General features: G+C 55.5%; 1 protein-coding gene across 1 annotated transcript; it reads left to right on the plus strand.

Moving 5' to 3' along the window:
* Positions 1–6,605: 6,605 nt before the first annotated feature.
* On the plus strand, positions 6,606–19,872 carry LOC105478518 (basal cell adhesion molecule (Lutheran blood group)). Its single transcript, XM_011735908.2, has 15 exons — positions 6,606–6,745; positions 8,816–8,937; positions 10,075–10,303; positions 10,390–10,460; positions 11,169–11,265; positions 11,357–11,539; positions 12,075–12,211; positions 12,525–12,681; positions 16,732–16,847; positions 16,951–17,092; positions 17,266–17,402; positions 17,556–17,700; positions 17,792–17,936; positions 19,162–19,279; positions 19,373–19,872. The coding sequence occupies exons 1-15, from the start codon at positions 6,664–6,666 to the stop codon at positions 19,376–19,378; spliced, it is 1,887 nt and encodes a 628-aa protein (XP_011734210.1). The 5' UTR covers positions 6,606–6,663; the 3' UTR covers positions 19,379–19,872.
* Positions 19,873–21,084: the final 1,212 nt, after the last annotated feature.

Raw genomic sequence — 21,084 nt, forward strand, 5'->3', positions numbered from 1 at the left:
AGGGGGAGAGAGAGAGAGATTGCAAGAAAGAAAGAAAGAAAGAAAGAAAGAAAGGAAGGAAGGAAGGAAGGAAGGAAGGAAGGAAGGAAGGAAGGAAGGAAGGAAGGAAGGAAGGAAGGAAGGAAGGAAGGAAGGAAGGAAGGAAGGAAGGAAGGAAGGAAGGAAGGAAGGAAGGAAGGAAGGAAGGAAGGAAGGAAGGAAGTTATCACAGATTTAGTTCCAAGCAACAGATGCCACCTCAGGGGCAGAAAGGGAATTTATTGAGAGGAGTTGGGGTCGCTCACAGAATCCCAGGAGTGAACTGGGGAATCAGGATTGGAAAGTGAGCAGGAAGGATCCTGGCAGCTGGCCAGCAATGGTAACCCAGCCACAGTGACACCACAGAACCGGTCTGATGAGGCCATGCTGGTGATGGCCACTGGACACTGTAGTTGTCTTGCTGCCTCTGCTGCCCCAGAAATAGGATATGGCTGCTCTTCTCATTCACTGTTGCTGGTAATAAATCACTTAACAACTTAGCCGCAAATGACAGCAATCATTGCATTAAGTCTCACGGTTGTTGTGGGCTGGGATTTGAAGAAAGGTGTGGCTGGTTTGTTTGGCTCAGGATGCAAACAAATGGTGCAATCAGTGATGCCGGCCGCAGGGTGGCTGGGGGTGCTGGACAGGTGGGCATCTCTCTGTGGTCTTAGGGCCTCCCCCACCATGTGGTCTCTGCACTGGCCAGGTTGGGCTTCCCCACAGCATGGCTGCCTCAAGGTAGTCAGACTTTACATGGCCACTGAAGACCTAGGCAGAACCTGCATGGCCTTTTCTAGCTCATTTTGGGAGTTCCGCAACTTCACTTCAGCTGAATTCTGTTGGTTGCATGCAAGTCACCAGACTACGCAGATTTGAGAGGAGGGTGCCATAGACCCCACCTCTTGATGGAAAGAGTATCAAGCTCTGATTGTAGAAACACATGTGGGATGAAAGAGACTGTTGCAACATGGTGAAACCCCATTTCTACAAAAGAAAAAAAAAATTAACTAGGAGTGGTGGCGCACACCTGTACTCACAGCTACCCAGGAGGCTGAGGTGAGAGGATCACTTGAGCCCTGGAGGACGAAGCTGCAGTGAGCCATGATCATGCCATTGCACTCCAACCTGGGTGACAGAGCAAGACCCTGTCTCAAAAAGAAAAAAGAAAGAGAGTGTTGTAGCCGTCTTTGGAAAATAGAATCTGTCCCAGCTGCCATGTGTGGCTGGAAGAGATGGCCAATTCCTGATATTCAAAAGTGTGGAAGTATTTGCCAAGTGTGGAAGGATTTGCCAAGCTTAAGTCACCTTAGCTCCAACAGATGCAGGAAAGCAAACATCCATTCTTGTTGGCTTCAACAGACAGTAGGCTTTCAGACAGTAGGAATTTCCTTAAATGTGGGAAGGGACTGCACATGCTAGGTAATCCTTCCCCAAAAATATCTACTATAGCCTGCTCCTTTGGTTTTTTGTTGTTGTTGTTGTTGTGTTTTGTTTTTGAGACAAGGTCTCACTCTTTCACCCAGGCTGGAGTGCAGTAGCACGATCTTGGTTCATTGAAGCCTTGACCTCCCCAATTCAAGCGATCATCCCACCTCAGCCTCCCAAGTAGCTGGGACTACAGGCACACACATCCACACCCTGTTAATATGTATTTTCTGTGGAGACAGGGTTTCACCAGGTTGCCCAGGCTGGTCCCAAATTCCTAGGTTCAAGCAATCCGCCTCCCTCAGCCTCCCAAAGTGCTGGGATTGCAGGTATGAGCCACTTTACCTGGCTTTGAATGTTCAATATCAATAGACCCTTTGCAGAAGTTCTTATCGAAACTCTCCCTGCACAACCATCTCTCGTTGTACAATCAAAAACGCATTCACGCTGCCACCCAAGACAAAAAATTTCAATAGTTCCATTTTCCAGATCTGAGACTGGAATCAGGGAAGAACCATTCCCCTCCAAATGTGTCATTCTCCCCACATTCCACAAACTGTGAGCTAGTTTTAAAGTTAATCGTCACACACTGTGCGAAAAATAATGGGAAAAAGGTCAAGAAAAGATAAGTCAGCCGGGCACTGTGGCTCCCGCCTGTAATCCCAACATTTTGGGAGGCTGAGACTGGTGGATCATCTGAGGTAAGGGGTTCGAAACCAGCCTGGCCAACATGGCGGAACCCTGTCTGTACTAAAAATACAAAATTAGCCAGGCGTGGTGGTGTATGCTTGTAATCCCAGCTACTTGGGAGGCTGAGGCAGGAGAATCGCTTGAACCTGGGAGGTGGAGGTTGCCGTGAGCTGAGATCGTGCCATTGCACTCCAGCCTGGGCAACAAGAGTGAAACTCCGTCTCAAAAACAATGAAAAGGTAAGTCTGGCCAACCGTGGTGGCCCACACCTGTAATCCCAGCACTCTGGGAGGCCGAGGCAGGAGGATTGCTTAAGCCCAGAGTTTCAGAAAACATAAGCCTTGTTACTTAAAATATATGAGGATATACACCTGCGACAGCATGGATGGAATTAGAACTTTTTTTTCTTTTGTTTCTTTTTTTTTTTTTTTTTTTTTTTTTTGAGACAGAGTCTCGCTCGTCACCCAGGCTGGAGTTGGCCTGGGTTCACGCCATTCTCCTGCCTCAGCCTCCCGAGTAGCTGGGACTACAGGTGCCCGCCACCATGCCAGGCTAATTTTTTGTATTTTTATAGAGACGGGATTTCACCATGTTAGCCAGGATGGTCTTGATCTCCTGACCTCGTGATCCACCCGCCTCGCCTCCCAAAGTGCTGGGATTACAGGCGTAAGCCACCGCGCCTGGCATTTTTGGGTTTTTTTTGAGACCTAGTCTCGCTCTGTCACCCAGGCTGGGGTGCAGTAATGCAATCTAAGCGCACTGCAACCTCCACCTCCTAGGTTCAAGCAAATCTCCTGCCTCAGCCTCCTGAGTAGCTGGGATTATAGGCGCGCGCCACCATGTCTGGCTAATTTTTGTATTTTTAGTAGAGACAAGGTTTCACCATGTTAGCCAGGCTGGTCTCAAACTCCTGATCTCGTGATCCGCCCATCTTGGCCCCCCAAAATGCTGGGATTACAGGCATGAGCCACCATGCCCGGCCTTAGAACTTTATTTAATTCAGTCCACAAATATTTACTCATCTCCTCTTCATGCCAAGCACTGTTCTAGACACTGGAGATAACAGTGGTGAACAAAAGAAAGTTACTGTTCTCTTGCACTTTAAATTCTGGACAGGATTAACAATAACAAATAACTAACTATAATTTATCTGACAGCAATAAATGCTACCAAGGAAAATGTAAGATAAGAGAAATAAGGAATGGCTGATATAAAAGGAGTTGCCATTATATCTTATTTTATTTTATTTTTATTTTTATTTTATTTGAGACAGGGTCTCACTCTGTCACCTAAACTGGAGTGCAGTGGCACAATCACGGCTCACTGCAGCTCTGACCCCCCCTGGCTCAAGCAATCCTCACACCTCAGCGTCCCGTTTAGCTGGGACTACAGGCATGCACCACCACGCCCAGTTAATTTTTTGTTGTTGTTGCTTTTTTTTAAGACAAAGTCTCGCTCTTGTCCCCCAGGCTGGAGTACAATGGCGCGATCTTGGCTCACTGCAACCTCCGCCTCCCGGGTTCAAGCAATTCTCCTGCCTCAACCTCCCGAGTAACTGGGATTACAGGCACCTGCCACAACGGCTGGTTAATTTTTGTATTTTAAGTAGAGAGGGGGTTTCACCATGTTGGCCAGGCTGATCTCGAACTCCTGACCTCAGGTGATCCACCCACCTCGGCCTCCCAGAGTGCTGGGATTACAAGCGTGAGCCACCATGCCCGGCCATTTTTGTATTTTTTGTAGAGACCGGGTTTCGCTATGTTGCCCAAGCTGGTCTCAAACTCCCGGGCTCAAGCAGTCCTCCCGCCTCAGGCTCCCAAATTGCTGGGATTACAGACATGAGTCCCTGCGGCTGACCTGGACCTCAGCTTTTACCCTAAGTGAGGCAGAAGTCATGGGACGACCCTGGGGCAGAAGAGTGACATGAGTTGACTCATATTTAAAAGGAATCCCTCAGGCTGTTTTGTGAGAATAAATTACAGGCGACAAAGGCAGATGATGGTACAAGACTAGTTTCTGCAAGTCTCCAAGGGGCCATGGCTGCTGTTTTGGTGTTTCTGACTTTTCTCCTTCATACACGTGCCATAGAGTTCTCCTCCCTCACCTAGAACCTCAGATGGTTAGGTTTTTTCTTTCTTTTTTTTTTTTTTTTTTTTTTTGAGACAGAATTTCACTCTTGTTGCCCAGGCTGGAGTGCAGTGGCAAGAGATCAGCTCACTGCAACCTCTACCTCCCGGATTCGAGTCATTTTCCTGCCTCAACCTCCCGAGTAGCTGAGATTACAGGCGCACGCCACCATGCCTGGCTAATTTTGTATTTTTAGTAGAGATGCAGTTTCACCACGTTGGTCAGGCTGGTCTCGAACTCCTGACCTCAGGTGATCCACCCACCTCGGCCTCCCAAAGTACTGGGATTACAGGCGTGAGCCACTGTGCCCAACCTCAGCTGTCTGGGTTCTTGAGGGAGGTGGAAGAGGTGGATGGCTGCTGAGAGGGCATGTACCAGGGTCCTGCCCAAACAGAAGGTGCACAGGCCAGGGACAGAAGAGCTAAGGAGTGTGTGTCGGTGCTCACAGTGTGTGAGCTTGACAGCAGCCGGGACTGTCTTGGAGTGCTGCCACATTCCCCATGAGTGAGTTTGTACTGTGTATCCTGGGATGCTCCGGTGTGGGTGGAATCTGCACGTGAGCTTGTGTGCCTTGCAAACCTTCCCTGAGCACCTGCACTGTGTCTGGTCTTGTGCTGGGTGGGGAACCCAGGGGAGGGGCCCTTAGCTCACCACAGTGATCAAGACATCCCTGGTCCTGCCCTGCACTCACAGGCTCACAGTCCCCAGCCAGGGACCCTCAGAGCATGCAGGGCTGAGGCTGGGGAGCCCAGAGGGGGAATCTGACCCAGCCAGGGAAGGCAGAGGGGACTTCCTGGAGGAGGGGATGGTACAGGTAATCCTAAAGGTAATCTTTTCCGATGTAACAGTTGCTCCCTAGGATGGACACAGTGGCTCATGCCTGTAATCCCAGCACTTTAGAAGGCGGGAGGATCACTTGAGCCCAAGAGTTGGAGACCAGCCTTGGCAACATAGTAATACCCTGTTTCTATTACAAAAAAAAAAAATACAAAAATTAGCTGGACATCGTAGCACAAGCCTGTAGTCCCAGCTACTTGGGAGGCTGAAGTGGAAGGATCACTTGAGCCAAGGCGGTCGAGGTTTCAGTGAGCTATGATTGCGCCACCGCACTCCAGCCTGGGTGACAGAGCGAGACCCTCTTAAAAAAAAACAAAAAAACAAAACAAAAAAAAACCACGTTGCTCTCCTGTGTGACCAATACATAAAGTAACCTTGACCAATCTAATAACTCCCAGGCTGACCTGTAATCCAAGCCTTCTCTGTGTATTGGAGCAGGCAAAGCCCAGATCCAGGGCTACCCCAACCCCCAGGCTGATGAGAAGCCTGGGGAACCTCTCCCAGTGTGGCCAGTGACCCCCCACCCTCCCACGTTCTGACCACTGTCCCGGGCAACTAGTGACATCTAGTGGGGGGTTTTGTCCCAGTCTGACCTGGCCTGTAGGGGCCTTGGGCGGTCGGACCTGGGACCCACCCTTCCTAGCAGTGGCTGGACTCCTCCCCCTTCCCGCAGGTGCCCTGGCTTCTTCCCCTGCCCTCCTCACCTGCTCCGGCCAGCCTGACTCCTCCCCTCCCCACAAGGTTGGGAGGGAATGAAGGAGAGAGCGGGAAGGAGGAAGGGAGGGTGGCATTCCTGGGATTCCCTGGACAGGGGGAAGAGTGGGAGGGCCTTCCACGGGTAAGCAAGCGAGAGGGCACCCCGTACCCCACCCCCAGCCCCATTATCAAAGCGGTCTAGGAGGAACTGGATTTGAAGACCATTGAAGATAAAAGATTAAACTGGTTGATTCCAGGCTACTGGTCAGACGAGGAACCAGAGCACTGACCACAGGGGAAAACGTCTCCGGGCATACTGGGAACAGCTGCTGGGGGCCACTGGTCAGGCTGCGGGGGTCACTGGTTGGACTGGGAGAGGCCAGTGCAGGCCACTCAGACGGCACACTTGGGGCCATTAGTTACACTGGGAGAGGCCATCGCAGGCCACCGGTTGCAGTGGCGTCAGCTGGTTAAAATCGACAATGCCAGCCTAGGCTGCTGGTCACAGTGGGGACGAGTCCCCAGGGCCCCTGGTCAGAATAACGGGGAGAGGGTCCGCGATTGCCTGGTGAGATCCCAGCTCGGGTCACCGGCTACACTGGTCCATCAGGCCTCCCCGCTGCGGGCGCTGGTCAGTAAGCCTGGACAGTCCTGGGCTTGGGGGCGGAGGAGCCCCTAGCCTGGCCCCGTGCACTGGGAGGTCCCCTCCGGGCAGTGGGAGGTCCTGGCCCCGCGCCCGGGCTTGGTGGGGACGAAGGGGGCCTGGAGGGCGGGGCGGGGCGGGGCTGCCGGGGGCGGGGCCTCTAGCTCCCAGCCCCGCTGCGGCCGAGCTGCAGCCGGGGCTCAGTCGCCGCCGCCGCCGTGAACATGGAGCCCCCGGACGCACCGGCCCGGACGCGTGGGGCCCCGCGGCTGCTGTTGCTCGCAGTCCTGCTGGCTGCGCACCCAGGTATGGCTCGGGCTGAGGGCAAGGTGGGACTCGGGGGAGGCCCCTGGGGACCCCGGGAAAGCAAAGAGAAAGGGCTTTACCCTGACCCCAGGAAGCAAAATGTGGGGACTCCAAGAAGGAGGAATATGGGAGTGTTGCAAGGTACACCTTCCAGTGAGAGATCTGGGGACAGCCAGGCAAGAGAGCTGGGGATACCCAGGCGGTGGATCAGAGACAACTAGAGAAGTCAGCCCCCTTTCCACTCAGCACCCTGGAATCTGCGTCCCACCTGCCTCCTTCCTCAGACCCTGGAATTTGGACCCCCAGCCCTCTTTCCTCAGAGCCAGGAGTCCAGGCCTCCAGTGGCTAGAATGGCTTCCCCCAGGGCACAGAGGATCAAAACCCCAGGGCTTCCTCCCTCAAAGGTTCTCAAGTTTTAAGAGGTCCAGGGACCCCTTAGAGAAGCGAGGACCATGTTTCCCCACACCAGCGATCCGTACATATTTAGGAGTTTCCAGAGTCCAGTATAAAGAACCCGCCTCCCTCAGGAAAGGGCTGGAGCACCAGCCCTGGGCAGTGACAGTGGAACAAAGTGTTTCCAAGTGACAGGCCCCCTTCCTGGGGCCTCAGCTACATTTACACACCTGCATGGGCATGGCGATAGAAGGAGAGGAGGCCCTGGGTGGGGGGCTGGGGACAGAGGGACAGAGAGATGTGAGAGAGATTGGGGAAGAGAGAGGACCTCTCTGCCTCCACTTGCTGTCTGCAGCTCAGACCCAGCCTCAGGCACCAGCCTGGCCCCCATCACCCCTCCCTGGGGACAAGCTGGGGCCAGAGGTGAGTGCCTGGGAATCCAGGCCCCTGGCACACTCATGGTCAGTAGTGGGTCCCCAGGGGCGGGGCTGGGCCAGATTGAGCGGAGAAGGGAAGGGAGTATCTAAGAAGCACTGAGAGCTGATGCCAGGATGCCAGACCAGAGGGTGAGGGAGGGTGGGGGTTTTTCTACAAGAAGAACTACACCCAGGCCCCAGCCTCCTCTTCCCTCTGATCCCAGGAGTCCAGGCACTCAGCTTCCCAAGATCCTGGGCCTCAACCTTATCCTGTTGCACGATGACTCACCTTATATCCCGTTTGCTGTTGTATCAAACGGAGAGGGGGGCCAAGAGGCGGTTGGGGGCTCTGGCTCCAGGCCGGGCAGGTCTCAGCCAGCCTGTCCCTCCCACATTCCTGAAACCTGCCCAGCCCTGTCCCCCCTCACCACCCCCACACACCTATCCCGCCTAAGCTCTGGGCCCAGCCGCAGCCCACACCCCAGCCCCTCACTCATGGGAAAGAGGAAGAGACCCAGGGACTGAACGGTGCAGGTGCAGAGAGAGAGGCAGAGACAGGGACAGAGATGAAGACTCAAGAGGAGAGACACACGCAGAGGTGGAGACAGGGATGGAGAGAGACATTTATCCATCATCATGGAGGTGGCCCTGCCCAGGGTGCTGGAGGCAAATGACTGAGCCAGGCCTGGCCCTGCCCTGGGGGGTGGCATGTGCTCTGTTGGGAGAAGCAAGGGCCGGTGCAGTATTACCCCAGGGCCCTGTGCAGCCCAGAGGAGGAGCCCTGAGCTCTGCAAGTGCAGGGAGGGTTGGATTTGAGACCCAGAGATGCAGGGAGAAGGGATGGAGGGCGAAAGGATCTCAGGGAGGAGGGGCTGGGGGCCTGGACTCCTGGGTCTGAGGGAGGAGGGGCTGGGGGCCTGGACTTCTGGATCTGAGGGAGGAGGAGCTGGGGGACTGGACTCCTGGGTCTGAGGGAGGAGGGGACAGGGGCCCAGACTCCTGGATCTGAGGAAGGAGCTGGAACCTGGACTCCTGGGTCTGAGGGAGGAGGAGCTGGGGGACTGGACTCCTGGGTCTGAGGGAGGAGGAGACAGGGGCCCAGACTCCTGGATCTGAGGAAGGAGGAGCTGGAACCTGGACTCCTGGGTCTGAGGGAGGAGGGGCTGGGACCTGAACGCTTGGGTCCTGGGGGAGACAGGACCCTGTCTGGAGGGCTCTTCCTGTTGGTGTGGTGGACAATAGCTCAGATGCCCTCTTGCAGATGCCCAGGCGGAGGTGCGCTTGTCTGTGCCACCGCTGGTGGAGGTGATGCGAGGAAAGTCTGTCATTCTGAACTGCACCCCTACGGGAGCCCATGACCATTATGTGCTGGAATGGTTCCTTGTGAGTGCTTGGGGCTGGGGGGCCTGGAGTCAGGGCACAGCAGGGCAGCAAATGTTCATTCTCTCATCAGTGCCTAAGGTCTGTAGAGATCCACCAAGCCACACCCCTTGTTACAGATGGGGTCACTGAGTCCCACTGAGGAGAAGGGATTTGCAAGGTGCCCCATGTCTGGGCACAGCTGAGTCTAGAATGACGTTGACCTGCTCTGGACTGTGGGCTCTTGAGAGAGAGAACAGAGACAGACACCAAGAAAGCAGGAGAGGCTGGGTGCGGTGGCTCATGCCCGTAATCCCAGCACTTTAGGAGGCCCAGGCGGGTGGATCACCTGAGGTCAGGAGTTCGAGACCAGCTTGGCCAACATGGCGAAACCCCGTCTCTACAAAAATACAATAAAAAATACGGTAGTCCCAGCTACCCAGGAGGCTGAGGTAGGAGAATCGCTTGAACTTGGGAAGCAGAGGTTGCAGTGAGCCAAGATCGTGCCACTGCACTCCACCCTGGGGAAAAAGAGCGAAACTCCATCTCAAAAAGAAAAAGAAAAAAAGAAAGCAGGAGACTCGAGGGGTCAGGGAGGACTAACGAGGAGAGAAGGCTAGGCGCAGTGGCTCACACCTGTAATCCCAGCACTTTGGGAGGCCTTGGTGGGTGGATCACAAGGTCAAGAGATCAAGACCGTCCTGACTAACATGGTGAAACCCTGTCTCTACTAAAAATACAAAAATTAGCCGGGCGTGGTGGTGCGTGCCTGTAGTCCCAGCTACTCGGGAGGCTGAGGCAGGAGAATCGCTTGAACCTGGGAGGCGGAGGTTGCAGTGAACCGAGATCAAGCCACTGCACTCCAGCCAGGTGACTTGTCTCTCTCTGCTTGAGAGACAAGCGGAGAGGGAGAGATGGGGAGGAAGAGGGATGGAACTGGAATGAGATGGAGAAAAGGAGACAGGAAAAATCAAGAACTGATAGGGAATAGGGGGCAGAAGGTGGAGAGGGACAGAGGGACAGAGGGACCAGGGAAACCCATAACAAGAGGAAAAGAGGCAGAGCCAGGAGCTGCAGAGAGAAAGGGCCCAGAGAGAGAGAGAGAGAGAGACTGAGGAGCGCTGGGACACCAGGAGCTGAGAGACTCCCGTGTGCCCGCAGACCGACCGCTCGGGAGCTCGCCCCCGCCTGGCCTCCGCCGAGATGCAGGGCTCTGAGCTCCAGGTCACAATGCACGACACCCGGGGCCGCAGTCCCCCATACCAGCTGGACTCCCAGGGGAGCCTGGTACTGGCTGAAGCCCAGGTGGGCGACGAGCGAGACTACGTGTGCGTGGTGAGGGCAGGGGCGGCAGGCACTGCTGAGGCCACTGCACGGCTCAACGTGTTTGGTAAGTGTCCACAGACATCCCCCGAAGGGAGGCAGGCAGGGAGGGGCACAGGGCAGGGGCTTCTGACGTGAACATCTTTTTCACAGCAAAGCCAGAGGCCACTGAGGTCTCCCCCAACAAAGGGACACTATCTGTGATGGAGGACTCTGCCCAGGAGGTACCTCTCGGGTGGACCTTGGTCCCAGGGTCCTGGAGGAGGAGAAAACAGGGCCCTGGACTCCTGGGTCTGAGGGAGGAGGGGCTGGGGACCCCTGGGTAATGAAGGATGATGGGCAAGGCCCGGCGAGGTGGCTCATGCCTCTCATCCCAGCATTTTGGGAGGCGGAGGCAGGCAGATCACCTGAGGTCAGGAGTTCCAGACCAGCCTGGCCAACATAACGAAACCCTGTCTCTACTAAAGATACAAAAGTTAGCCAGGCACGGTGGTGTGCAACTGTAATCCCAGCTACTCGGGAGGCTGAGGCATGATAATCACTTGAATCCGGAAGGCAGAGGCTACAGTGAGCTAAGATCACACCACTGCACTCCAGCCTGGGCCACAGAGCGAGACTCCGTCTCAAAAAAAAAAAAAAAAAAGAAAAGAAAAGAAAAGGAAAAAAAAAGGAGGGGCAGAGGGGGAAGACTCCTGTGTCCTGGGAAGGAGAGAGCTGGGGGACCCAGAATCCTTAGTCCCTGGAGGATGGTGCTGGAGGCCTGAACTCTTTAGTCTGAGGAGTCGGGGACTAGGAATTCAGACTCCTGGGTCCTGGGAGAGTCAGGAGTTAGGAGCCCGGCTCCTAAGTCTGAGTGGCAAGAACGGCTGAGAGAGGAGCCCCGACTTCAGAGTCCCAGGTCCAACCCAGGGCCACACCTGTGTCTGCCTCAGATCGCCACTTGCAACAGCCGGAATGGGAACCCGGTCCCCAAGATCACGTGGTATCGCAACGGGCAGCGCCTGGAGGTGCCCGTAGAGATGAACCCAAGTGAGCAGCGCAGGAGCTCGGCGGGATGTGGGCTGGGGTGGGTGGCGGGACTGGGGCCTGGCTGACTGCCACCTCCCCTAATCTCTCCCAGAGGGCTACATGACCAGCCGCACGGTCCGGGAGGCCTCGGGCCTGCTGTCCCTCACCAGCACTCTCTACCTGCGGCTCCGCAAGGATGACCGAGATGCCAGCTTCCACTGTGCTGCCCACTACAGCCTGCCCAAGGGCCGCCACGGCCGCCTGGACAGCCCCACCTTCCACCTCACCCTGCACTGTGAGTCTGTGCTGGCCTTTGACCTCTGACCTCAGGCTCCACACCTCATGAGGCCTGACCCTCCACCTGGTGGCCTAACACTCCCCTGGGACCCTCCACCTCCCTACTTCATGCTAAAAAAATGTGCTAGTGCTGGCCGCTGACTTCTGACCTCAGTTGGTCACACAAGCGCCATCATGACCTCTGACCTCCAACCTCCACTTAGCACCCTGGACCCCGTGGAGTTTAGGACTAAATGGTGCTTTACACTCTCTCACACTGAATCAGGTCCCCCTATGACAGCTGGCTCCAAGTCTCACACTGACCCGTCGCCCGTACAGACCTCTGACCCTTGACCTATACTCACAGTTTATTTCAACCTCTGAACTCTGGCACTTTGCCTCAGAATAAGTGTGAACCTGAGGCTTGAAACCTATGACCCCTAACCTTTGACCCGCCATAGCCCTCTACTGGGATGCAGGACTGACCCCTTGTCTGTCCTCTAGCCTTGACCCTTCCCGTGATCACGATTCCCATCTCCCTGCCCTTCCCTTAGATCCAACGGAGCATGTGCAGTTCTGGTTGGGCAGCCCATCCACTCCAGCAGGCTGGGTACGCGAGGGTGACACTGTCCAGCTGCTCTGCCGAGGGGACGGCAGCCCCAGCCCGGAGTATACGCTTTTCCGCCTTCAGGTGACCCACCCAAGGGTCCCTCTGGGATCCACCCCCCAGCCCCTGACCTCCATGACCTACTAACCTGCATAACTTCTAATGTGGGACCTGGGAGGCCCCTGGCTTAGTCACCACCTGATCTGGTGGCCCACGAACTAAAAGGACCTCTGACCCCTGATTTGAGAGAGTCAGGACTTAGCATGCCACCTGACTTGACAAACCCTGACCACTGATTCTGGCTTAGCATGACACTAATCTGGTGGCTTCTGACCTAGCATAAGCCCGCTGAACTAGGGTGGCTTCTGAGCCTGGTTCCTCGTCCCCTGTCTCCCAGGATGAGCAGGAGGAAGTGCTGAATGCGAATTTCGAGGGGAACTTGACCCTGGAGGGAGTGACCAGGGGCCAGAGCGGGACCTACGGCTGCAGAGTGGAGGATTACGACGCAGCAGATGACGTGCAGCTCTCCAAGACGCTGGAGCTGCGTGTGGCCTGTGAGAGCCCTGGGGGAAGGGGCAGGCAGGAGGGGCCCTGGCATCAGTGCCTCTGCACCCTCCTCCCCACAGCCCTGAAGTTGCTCTGTCATCCCAAACAGTCTGCCTTCAACCCTTTCTCTGCATTTCTTGTGTTTTGGGGTTTTGTTTTGTTTTGTTTTTTCAGACGGAGTCTCGCTTTTGCCGCCTAGGCTGGAGTGCAATGGCACAATCTTGGCTCACTGCAACCTCCACTTCCCAGGTTCAAGCAATTCTCCTGATTCAGCCTCCCAAGTAGCTGGGACTACAGGCATGCGCCACCACACCCAGCTAATTTTTTGTACTTAGTAGAGGTGGGGTTTCACCATGTTGGTCAGGCTGGTCTTGAACTCCGGGCCTCAGGTGATCCACCCGCCTCAGCCTCCCAAAGTGCTGGGATTACAGGTATGAGCCACTGCACCCGGCCTTTCTCTGCATTTCTGTGGTGTTTGTCCTGGTTCTCCGAGCACCTGCCTCCATCCCCTCTCATCTGTCCTACACGAGGCAGCCAGAGAGACCAGACAGCTCTCTTTTTTAATTTCTTCTAATTTTTTTTTTTTAGAAATAGGATCTCGCTCTGTTATCCAGGCTCAAGTGCAGTGCCATGATCACAGCTCACCACAGCCTTGACCTCCTGGGCTCAAGTGATTCTCCCGCCTCAGCCTCCCAAGTAGCTGAGACCACAGGTGCTCCACCACACCTGGCTAAATTTTTTTTTTTTTCCCAGAGACAGGACCTGGCTTGCTGTGTTACCCAGGCTGGTCTTGAACTCCTCATGAGATCCTCCTGCCTTGCTCTCCCAAAGTGCTGGGATTACAGGAGTGAGCCACCGCATCTGGTCAAGAGCTCTTTCCGTAGCACAAACTTGACCCTCCTCTGCTCAGAATCTGCCATGGCTCCCCAGTACCCTTGGGAGAGAGCCCAGGTGTCTCACGATAGCCTTCGAGGCCCACCTGGCCAGCTTCACCATTAGCTGATCCTTCTCCCCAGTCAAGGCTATCTCCTCATCACCCCCCAGGCTCCTCTGGTTCCCACCTTCACTGCCCATCCTCCCCTACCATCTGTTTCTAACCAATCCCTTGAATCCCAGGCTTCTAAGAACACTTTTCAGTTCACTTTTATCCAGACCCTGGGGAAAGGCTGTATTCTCCCTTAGCACTTCTTGCATATCCCTTCCTGGGGTAGACCCTGCGCCAGATGCTGGGAACACGTCTGTGAACAAGACAGGCCACCGCTGTTATTTCAGTAGGGGAGACAGATGGTAAATGCTAACAGAGCCCTTTCAGTAACAATAGTGTGTCTACAGGTGATACCACCAGTGAGAGAGAGCGGGAGAGGGGATTATTTTAGGTGGCGGGTGTTGCAGTCTGCTTTCCTGGGAAGCACATTCTGATTTGGATGTTTTCAGGCAAGAAGTTTATGGGAAGTACCCCGGGATCCACACCTCTTGGATCTAGGGAGGTAAAGGAAGCAAGATTTAGCAAGATTTAGAAGTTGGACTGAAGTCTAAAGAAGGCCTCGGGCTGGGTGCAGTGGTTCATGCCTGTAATACCAGCACTTTGAGAGGCCGAGGCAGGAGAATTGTTTGAGCCCAGGAGTTCGAGGCCAGCCTGGGCAACAGAGGGAGACCCCATTTGTATAAAAAGAAAAAAATTAAAAATGAGCCAGGCATAGCGGCACACTCCTGTAGTCCCAGCTACTCAGACGCCCAGGTGGGAGGATCGCTTGAGTCTGGGAGGTTGAGATTGCAGTCAGCCAAGATTGTGCCACTGCACTCCAGCCTGAGTGACAGAGAAAGACCCCGTCTCTGGAAAAATAAAAACAAAAAAGTAGGCCAGGCGCCGTGGCTCATGCCTGTAATCCCGACACTTTGGGAGGCCGAGGTGAGTGGATCACCTGAGGTCAGGAGTTAGAGACCAGCCTGGCCAACATGGTGAAACCCCCTCTCTACCAAAAGTTAGCTGGGTGTGGTGGCAGGCGCCTGTAATCCCAGCTTCTCAGGAGCCTGAGGCAGGAGAATCACTTGAACCCAGGAGGCGGAGGTTGCAGTGAACCGAGATCATGCCATTGCACTCCAGCCTGGGCGACAGTGAGACTCTGTCTCAAAAAAAAAAAAAAAGAAAGAAAGAAAGAAAGAGGGCCCTCGGTCAGCCCCACGGGGCACTTGGAATCCAGGATGGCCCTTCACAGTTGTCCCCAGTTGGGGTGAGGGGGCTGGGCCTTAATAACCCCTACATCAACCAGCCCTCAGAGGTGTGCTGGCCTTAGGCAAGGGGCTCTCAGCAGCTGAGGCAGTTCCCAGAGAGGGCTGACAGCTGCGGGCTGACAGCTGTCATCCTTCTCAGCAGCTGGTGGAATAAGTCTTTCCATGCTATAGGAAAGATCTGGGTGTCCAAAATAGGGTAGGTCAGGGAAGCCTCTGAGAAGAGATATTTGAGTGAGAAACCAGAGTGGACTCAGAAACGCAGAGAACGGCCAGGCACGGTGGCTCACACCTATAATCCCAGCACTTTGGGAGGCCGAGTCAGGTGGATCATCTGAGGTCAGGAGTTTGAGACCAGCCTGGCCAACATGGTGAAACACATCTCTACTAAAAATACAAAAATTAGCCAGGCATGGTGGCTGGCGCCTGTAATCCCCGCTACCCAGGAGACTGAGGCAGGAGAATCTGGGAGGCGGAGTTTGAAGTGAGCTGAGATTGTGCCACTGAACTCCAGCCTGGGTGACAGAGCAAGATTCTGTCTCAAAGAAAAAAAGAAAAAAGAAAAGAAACGCAGAGAGCTACAAGAAGAACACTGCAGACGGAGTGAGCAAGTGCAAAGGCCCTGGGGCAGACCCCAACTTGGTCTGCTCAAGAAAAACAGCAAGACAACAGGGTAGCTGGGAGCACAGGAGGAGTAGGGGAGAGTGGGAGATGGTTCAAGAGGTGGGTGAGGGCCAGATCAGGCAGCATCTTTTAGGCACCCTCAAAAAGTTTGGCCTGGATGCCAAGAGTATTGGGGAGCCACTGCAGAGTTTTATGCAGAGGGGAGGGATGACCAGTGGATTTTTTTTTTTTTTTTTTGAGTCAGAGTCTCACTCTGTCACCCAGGCTGGAGTGCAATGGCACAATCTCGGCTCACTGCAACCTCCACCTCCCGGGTTCAAGCAATTCTCCTGCCTCAGCCTCCCCAGTAGCTGGGACTACAGGCACGCGCCACCATGCCCAGCTAACTTTGATTTTTAGTAGAGATGGGGTTTCACCATGTTGACCAGGCTGGTCTCGAACTCCTGACATCAGGTGGTGCACACATCTCAACCTCCCAAAGTGCTGGGATTACAGGCATGAGCCACCGCGCCCAGCCTGACCAGTGGGTGTTTTAAAGAGATCCCTCTGGCTGCTCAGTGGAGGATGAACGAGAGGGAGGAGCAGGCTAGTGAAGAGGTGGTCGGGACAGTCAAACCTGGGGCCAGAGATGGAAGGAAGCAAGAGGATCTGTCCTGAGAGCAGACCAGATAAAGACCTGCTGAGGCCAGGAGCAAGGGCTCACACCTGTGATCCCAGCGCTTTGGGAGGTCAAGACAGAGGATCACTTGAGGCCAGGAGTTTGAGACCAGCCTGGCCAACATAGCAACACCTTGTCTCTATTCAAAAACAGAACAGAACAAAACAAAACTTTGCAGAAAAGATGTTTGGGTGTAACAGGGAGGTGACCCCAAGGGTTGGGGTTTGAGCAAAAGGTTTGGGTGCTAAAGTCACAGAAGGGACACCTTCCACACCTAAGGTTATTCGTTAACCGTGAGCTCAGATGTCAGCTCTGAAGAAAAGTCATTGACTTGGGCATGTATTTTGGGGTTAGACTGCTAGATTTTTGGTTGGAGAGCCTGGATGGGAGAATGGAGATTTCATGGAGATGGGGTAAGCCAGGAGGAATACTTGCTGTTCTCTGCTTCCAACTGTTCATTCATATTTGCACCCCCAATGGCCCCTGGAGAGCCCCTAATTGAGTGGGTGGGGGTCTGGGAAGAGTGACAGACTGTCCCCCACTGCAGATCTGGACCCCCTGGAGCTCAGCGAGGGGAAGGTGCTTTCCTTACCTCTAAACAGCAGTGCAGTCGTGAACTGCTCTGTGCACGGTCTGCCCACCCCCGCCCTACGCTGGACCAAGGTGAGAGGGAAAGGAGCCCCCTCGGGCCCCACACTTGCACCCTCCTCTCTCCCCTTGCTGCTCGCCTTCTTACAGAGTCCTCCTCCTCCTCTGCCCTCCCCAGGACTCCACTCCCCTGGGCGATGGCCCCATGCTGTCACTCAGTTCTATCACCTTCGATTCCAATGGCACCTACATATGTGAGGCCTCCCTGCCCACAGTCCCGGTCCTCAGCCGCACCCAGAACTTCACGCTGCTGGTCCAAGGTTCAGGGTGCAGGGAGGGGGTGGGCTTGGATGGGGACAGTGTGGGGTGTGGGACCTGGACAAACAGGACGAGTCCCTGAGTCCTTGGCTGGGGGCTCCGTCTTCTGCTGGATTCCTCTCTTCTCTCTCTCCCTCCTCTCCCTTCACTTTCTTCCCATCCCCACCACCCACAGGCTTGCCAGAGCTAAGGGCAGCGGAAATAGAGCCCAAGGCAGACGGCAGCTGGAGGGAAGGAGATGAAGTCACGCTCATCTGCTCCACCCGCGGCCATCCAGAGCCCAAACTCAGCTGGAGCCAACTGGGGGGCAGCGTAAGGGACCTTCCTCTCCACCCTGAGCCCCCTCTCACTCATCCAAGTATTGCATCCTCCTTTCCACTTCCTGGGAGACTGGACGTCTTTCACCTCTGCCCTCACCCCCACCCCTTGACCCCACCAGCCGGGGCCTGATCGGAGCCTCCACAGCCCGCAGAGCCAATCCCCGGACGGCAGGGTTGGGTGAGCAGCTCTCTGACCCTGAAAGTGACCAGTGCCCTGAGCCGCGATGGCATCTCCTGTGAAGCCTCCAACCCCCACGGGAACAAGCGCCACGTCTTCCACTTCGGCACCGGTGAGTGACTGAGGTGGTGGCAGAGGAGCCGGGCGTGGGGCAGACAGAGCTCACTGCCTGACCCGTGCCTCTCTCCATCCTGTCCCTGCAGTGAGCCCCCAGACCTCCCAGGCTGGAGTGGCCGTCATGGCCGTGGCCGTCAGCGTGGGCCTCCTGCTCCTCGTCGTTGCTGTCTTCTACTGCATGAGACGCAAAGGAGGACCTGGCTGCCGCCGGCGGCGGGAGAAGGGGGCTCCGTGAGTGGCCTGCTATCTGCAATGACCACCATAGTTTAACCCCATCCCTACCCTCAACCCCAAGCTCAACCCATAACCAACTTCAACCACATCTTATCCTCCACCCTACATCCCACCACATCCACCTCCATCCCCAATCCATGTTCATCCCCAGCTACAACCCAACCCAGATTAATCCACAGCCATCCCCAACCCATCCTTACCCCAACTACAGCCCCAAACCCAACCCAGACTAATCCACAGCCATCCCTGACTCCATCCTCATCCCCAACTACAGCCCCAAACCCAACCCAGACTAATCCACAGCCATCCCCGACGCCATCCTCATCCCCAACTACAGCCCCAAACCCAACCCAGACTAATCCACAGCCATCCCTGACTCCATCCTCATCCCCAACTACAGCCCCAAATCCAACCCAGACCAATCCACAGCCATCCCCAACCCATCCTTACCCCAACTACAGCCCCAAACCCAACCCAGAGCCATTCCCAAACCCATCCCCAAGCCAAAATCAATACCATCCCCTCCCTAATCTCCTCTCCTGCCCCTAGTTCAGTCTCGTCCCCAACTCCATCCCTGTCTCCAATCCCAACCCTACCCCCAATCTCTCCTCAGCTGCAGTCCATGACCTCCTTCAAATCATCCCCATCTAAACTCCTCTCTAGCCCTGGCCACATCCCCATCCTCCCCAACCTCCAGCCCCAACACCCATCATCCCCCTGAGCTCACCCTTAACTCCAGTTTCTCCTCCAATCCCATCCCTCACCATCCAGCCCTCACCTAGCCACTTCCCAACCCTAGTCCCCCACCATCCCAAAGCCAACTTCACCCATGTCCCCATCCCCAATCACCCTTGTCCCCATTCCTGACTCCAAATCCAACCCCTAAGCCTCCCCAAGCCCCTCCTCATCTAACCTTGTCTCCAGCCCCAACCACATGGCCATCCTCACCTCCAATCCGTAACCATCCCAGACTGATCCTAAAACCAACTCCAGCTCCATTCCCATCTCCAACCCCAATAGCATCTGCATCCCCGTGCCCAAGCCTAACCCCAGTGCCATTACCAGCCCCTACCCTATCCCCATGCCACCCCCACCCAGCACACCCCCATCTTCACCTCCATCCCCAGCCGCATCCTAGCCCCACCCACCCCCATCCTCAGTTCTTCCCCCTGCCGTGTGCACCTCCAACACGACGCCTCCGCCCGATGCCTCTTCCCCCCAGGCCACCAGGGGAGCCAGAGCTGAGCCACTCAGGGTCGGAGAGGCCAGAGCAGACCGGCCTTCTCATGGGAGGTGCCTCCGGAGGAGCCAGGGGTGGCAGCGGGGGCTTCAGAGACGAGGTGGGTGAGGGCCTGGGCACCCTGGTGAGAGGGACCTGCTGGGCAGTGGAGCACGCCTGTGGGCACAGGCTGACCTCTTCATCCACTCCCCAGTGCTGAGCCAAGAACCTCCTAGAGGCTGTCCCTGGACCTGGAGCTGCAGGCATCAGAGAACCAGCCTTGCTCACGCCGCAACCACCCCCGCCTTCCCTCTTCCCTCTCCCTGCCCAGCCCTCCCTTCCTGCCTCTGCCAGCAAAGCAGGGACTCACAGCGGCTGCCTGCCTCCGGGAGGGAAGAAGAGGGAGAAGAGGGAGGGGGGTGGGTGGGAGGGGGCCTTCCTTCAGGGAATGTGACTCTCCCAGGCCCCAGAATAGCTCCTGGACCCAAGCCCAGGGCCAGGCCTGGGACAAGGCTCTGAGGGTCGGCTGGCCGGGGCTATTTTTACCTCCCGCCTCCCTTGCTGGTCCCCCCACCTGACGTCTTGCTGCAGAGTCTGACACTGGATTCACCCCCCACACCGCCCCTGGTCCCGCTCCTGCCCCCACCCTACCTCCACCCGACCCCATCATCTGTGGACACTGGAGTCTGGAATAAATGCTGTTTGTCACATCAACACTATCCTGTGGCCAGGGCTTCCTCTGGAAGTAGGGAAGGGAAGGGCGATGCAGGTGATTCCCCCCTCTCAGCTGCCCCCACGTCCACCCCCTTGCAAGACCTTGGAAGAAGTCTGATGTCATGGAGAAAGAAATGAGACAGGGCTGGGCACCGTGGTTCATTCTTGTAATCTCAGTGGTGGTGGCTCATGTCCGTAATCCCAGTACTTTAAGAGGCTGACACTGGAGGGTGACTTCAGGCCAAGAGTTAAAGACCAGCCTGTGCAACAGATCGAGACCCCATCGCTACAAATAACAATACTAATAATACAAAAATTAGCCAGGTGTGCCTATAGTCCCAGCTATTCAGGAGGCTAAGGTGGGAGGATTCCTTGAGCCCAGGAGTACGAGGCTACAGTGAGCTATGATTACGCCATTGCACTCCAGCCTGGGCGACAAAGTGAGACTTCATCTCTAAAAAAAGAAGAAAAGAAAAACAGGCCAAGCTTGATGGCTCACACCTGTAATCCCAGCACTTTGGGAGACCAAGGTAGACGGATCACTTTAGGTCAGGAGTTTGAGACCAGCCTGGCCAACATGGTGAAACCCCGTCTCTATTAAAAATACAAAAAAATTAGCGAGGCATGGTGGTGCCAGCCTGTAATCCCAGCTATTTGGGAAACTGAGGCAGGAGAATCACTGGAACCCAGGGGGCAGAGGTTACAGTGAGCTGATATCGCACCACTGCACTCCAGCCTGGGCAACAGAGCGAGACACTCCGTGAAAAGAAGAGATAAAGAAATGACAGCGGCCGGGCGCGGTGGCTCAAGCCTGTAATCCCAGCACTTTGGGAGGCCGAGGCGGGTGGATCACGAGGTCAAGAGATCGAGACTATCCTGGCTAACATGGTGAAACCCCGTCTCTACTAAAAATACAAAAAACTAGCCGGGCGTGGTGGCGGGCGCCTGTAGTCTCAGCTACTTGGGAGGCTGAGGCGGGAGAATGGCATGAACCCGGGAGGCGGAGCTTGCAGTGAGCCGAGATCACGCCACTGCACTCCAGCCTGGGAGACACAGCGAGACTCCGTCTCAAAAAAAAAAAAAAAAAGAAATGACAGCATGAGAGCGGGTGAGCACGCAGAGGGCAACTTAGCTGGCCGAGGGTGGAGGGAAAGACGCCGGGTCCTGAGGGCTCTGGGCTTGGTCCCCAAGGACCATCGCCTGCCTGGAGGT

Source organism: Macaca nemestrina, chromosome 20, assembly GCF_043159975.1.
Source record: "Macaca nemestrina isolate mMacNem1 chromosome 20, mMacNem.hap1, whole genome shotgun sequence".
NCBI lineage: Eukaryota > Metazoa > Chordata > Mammalia > Primates > Cercopithecidae > Macaca > Macaca nemestrina.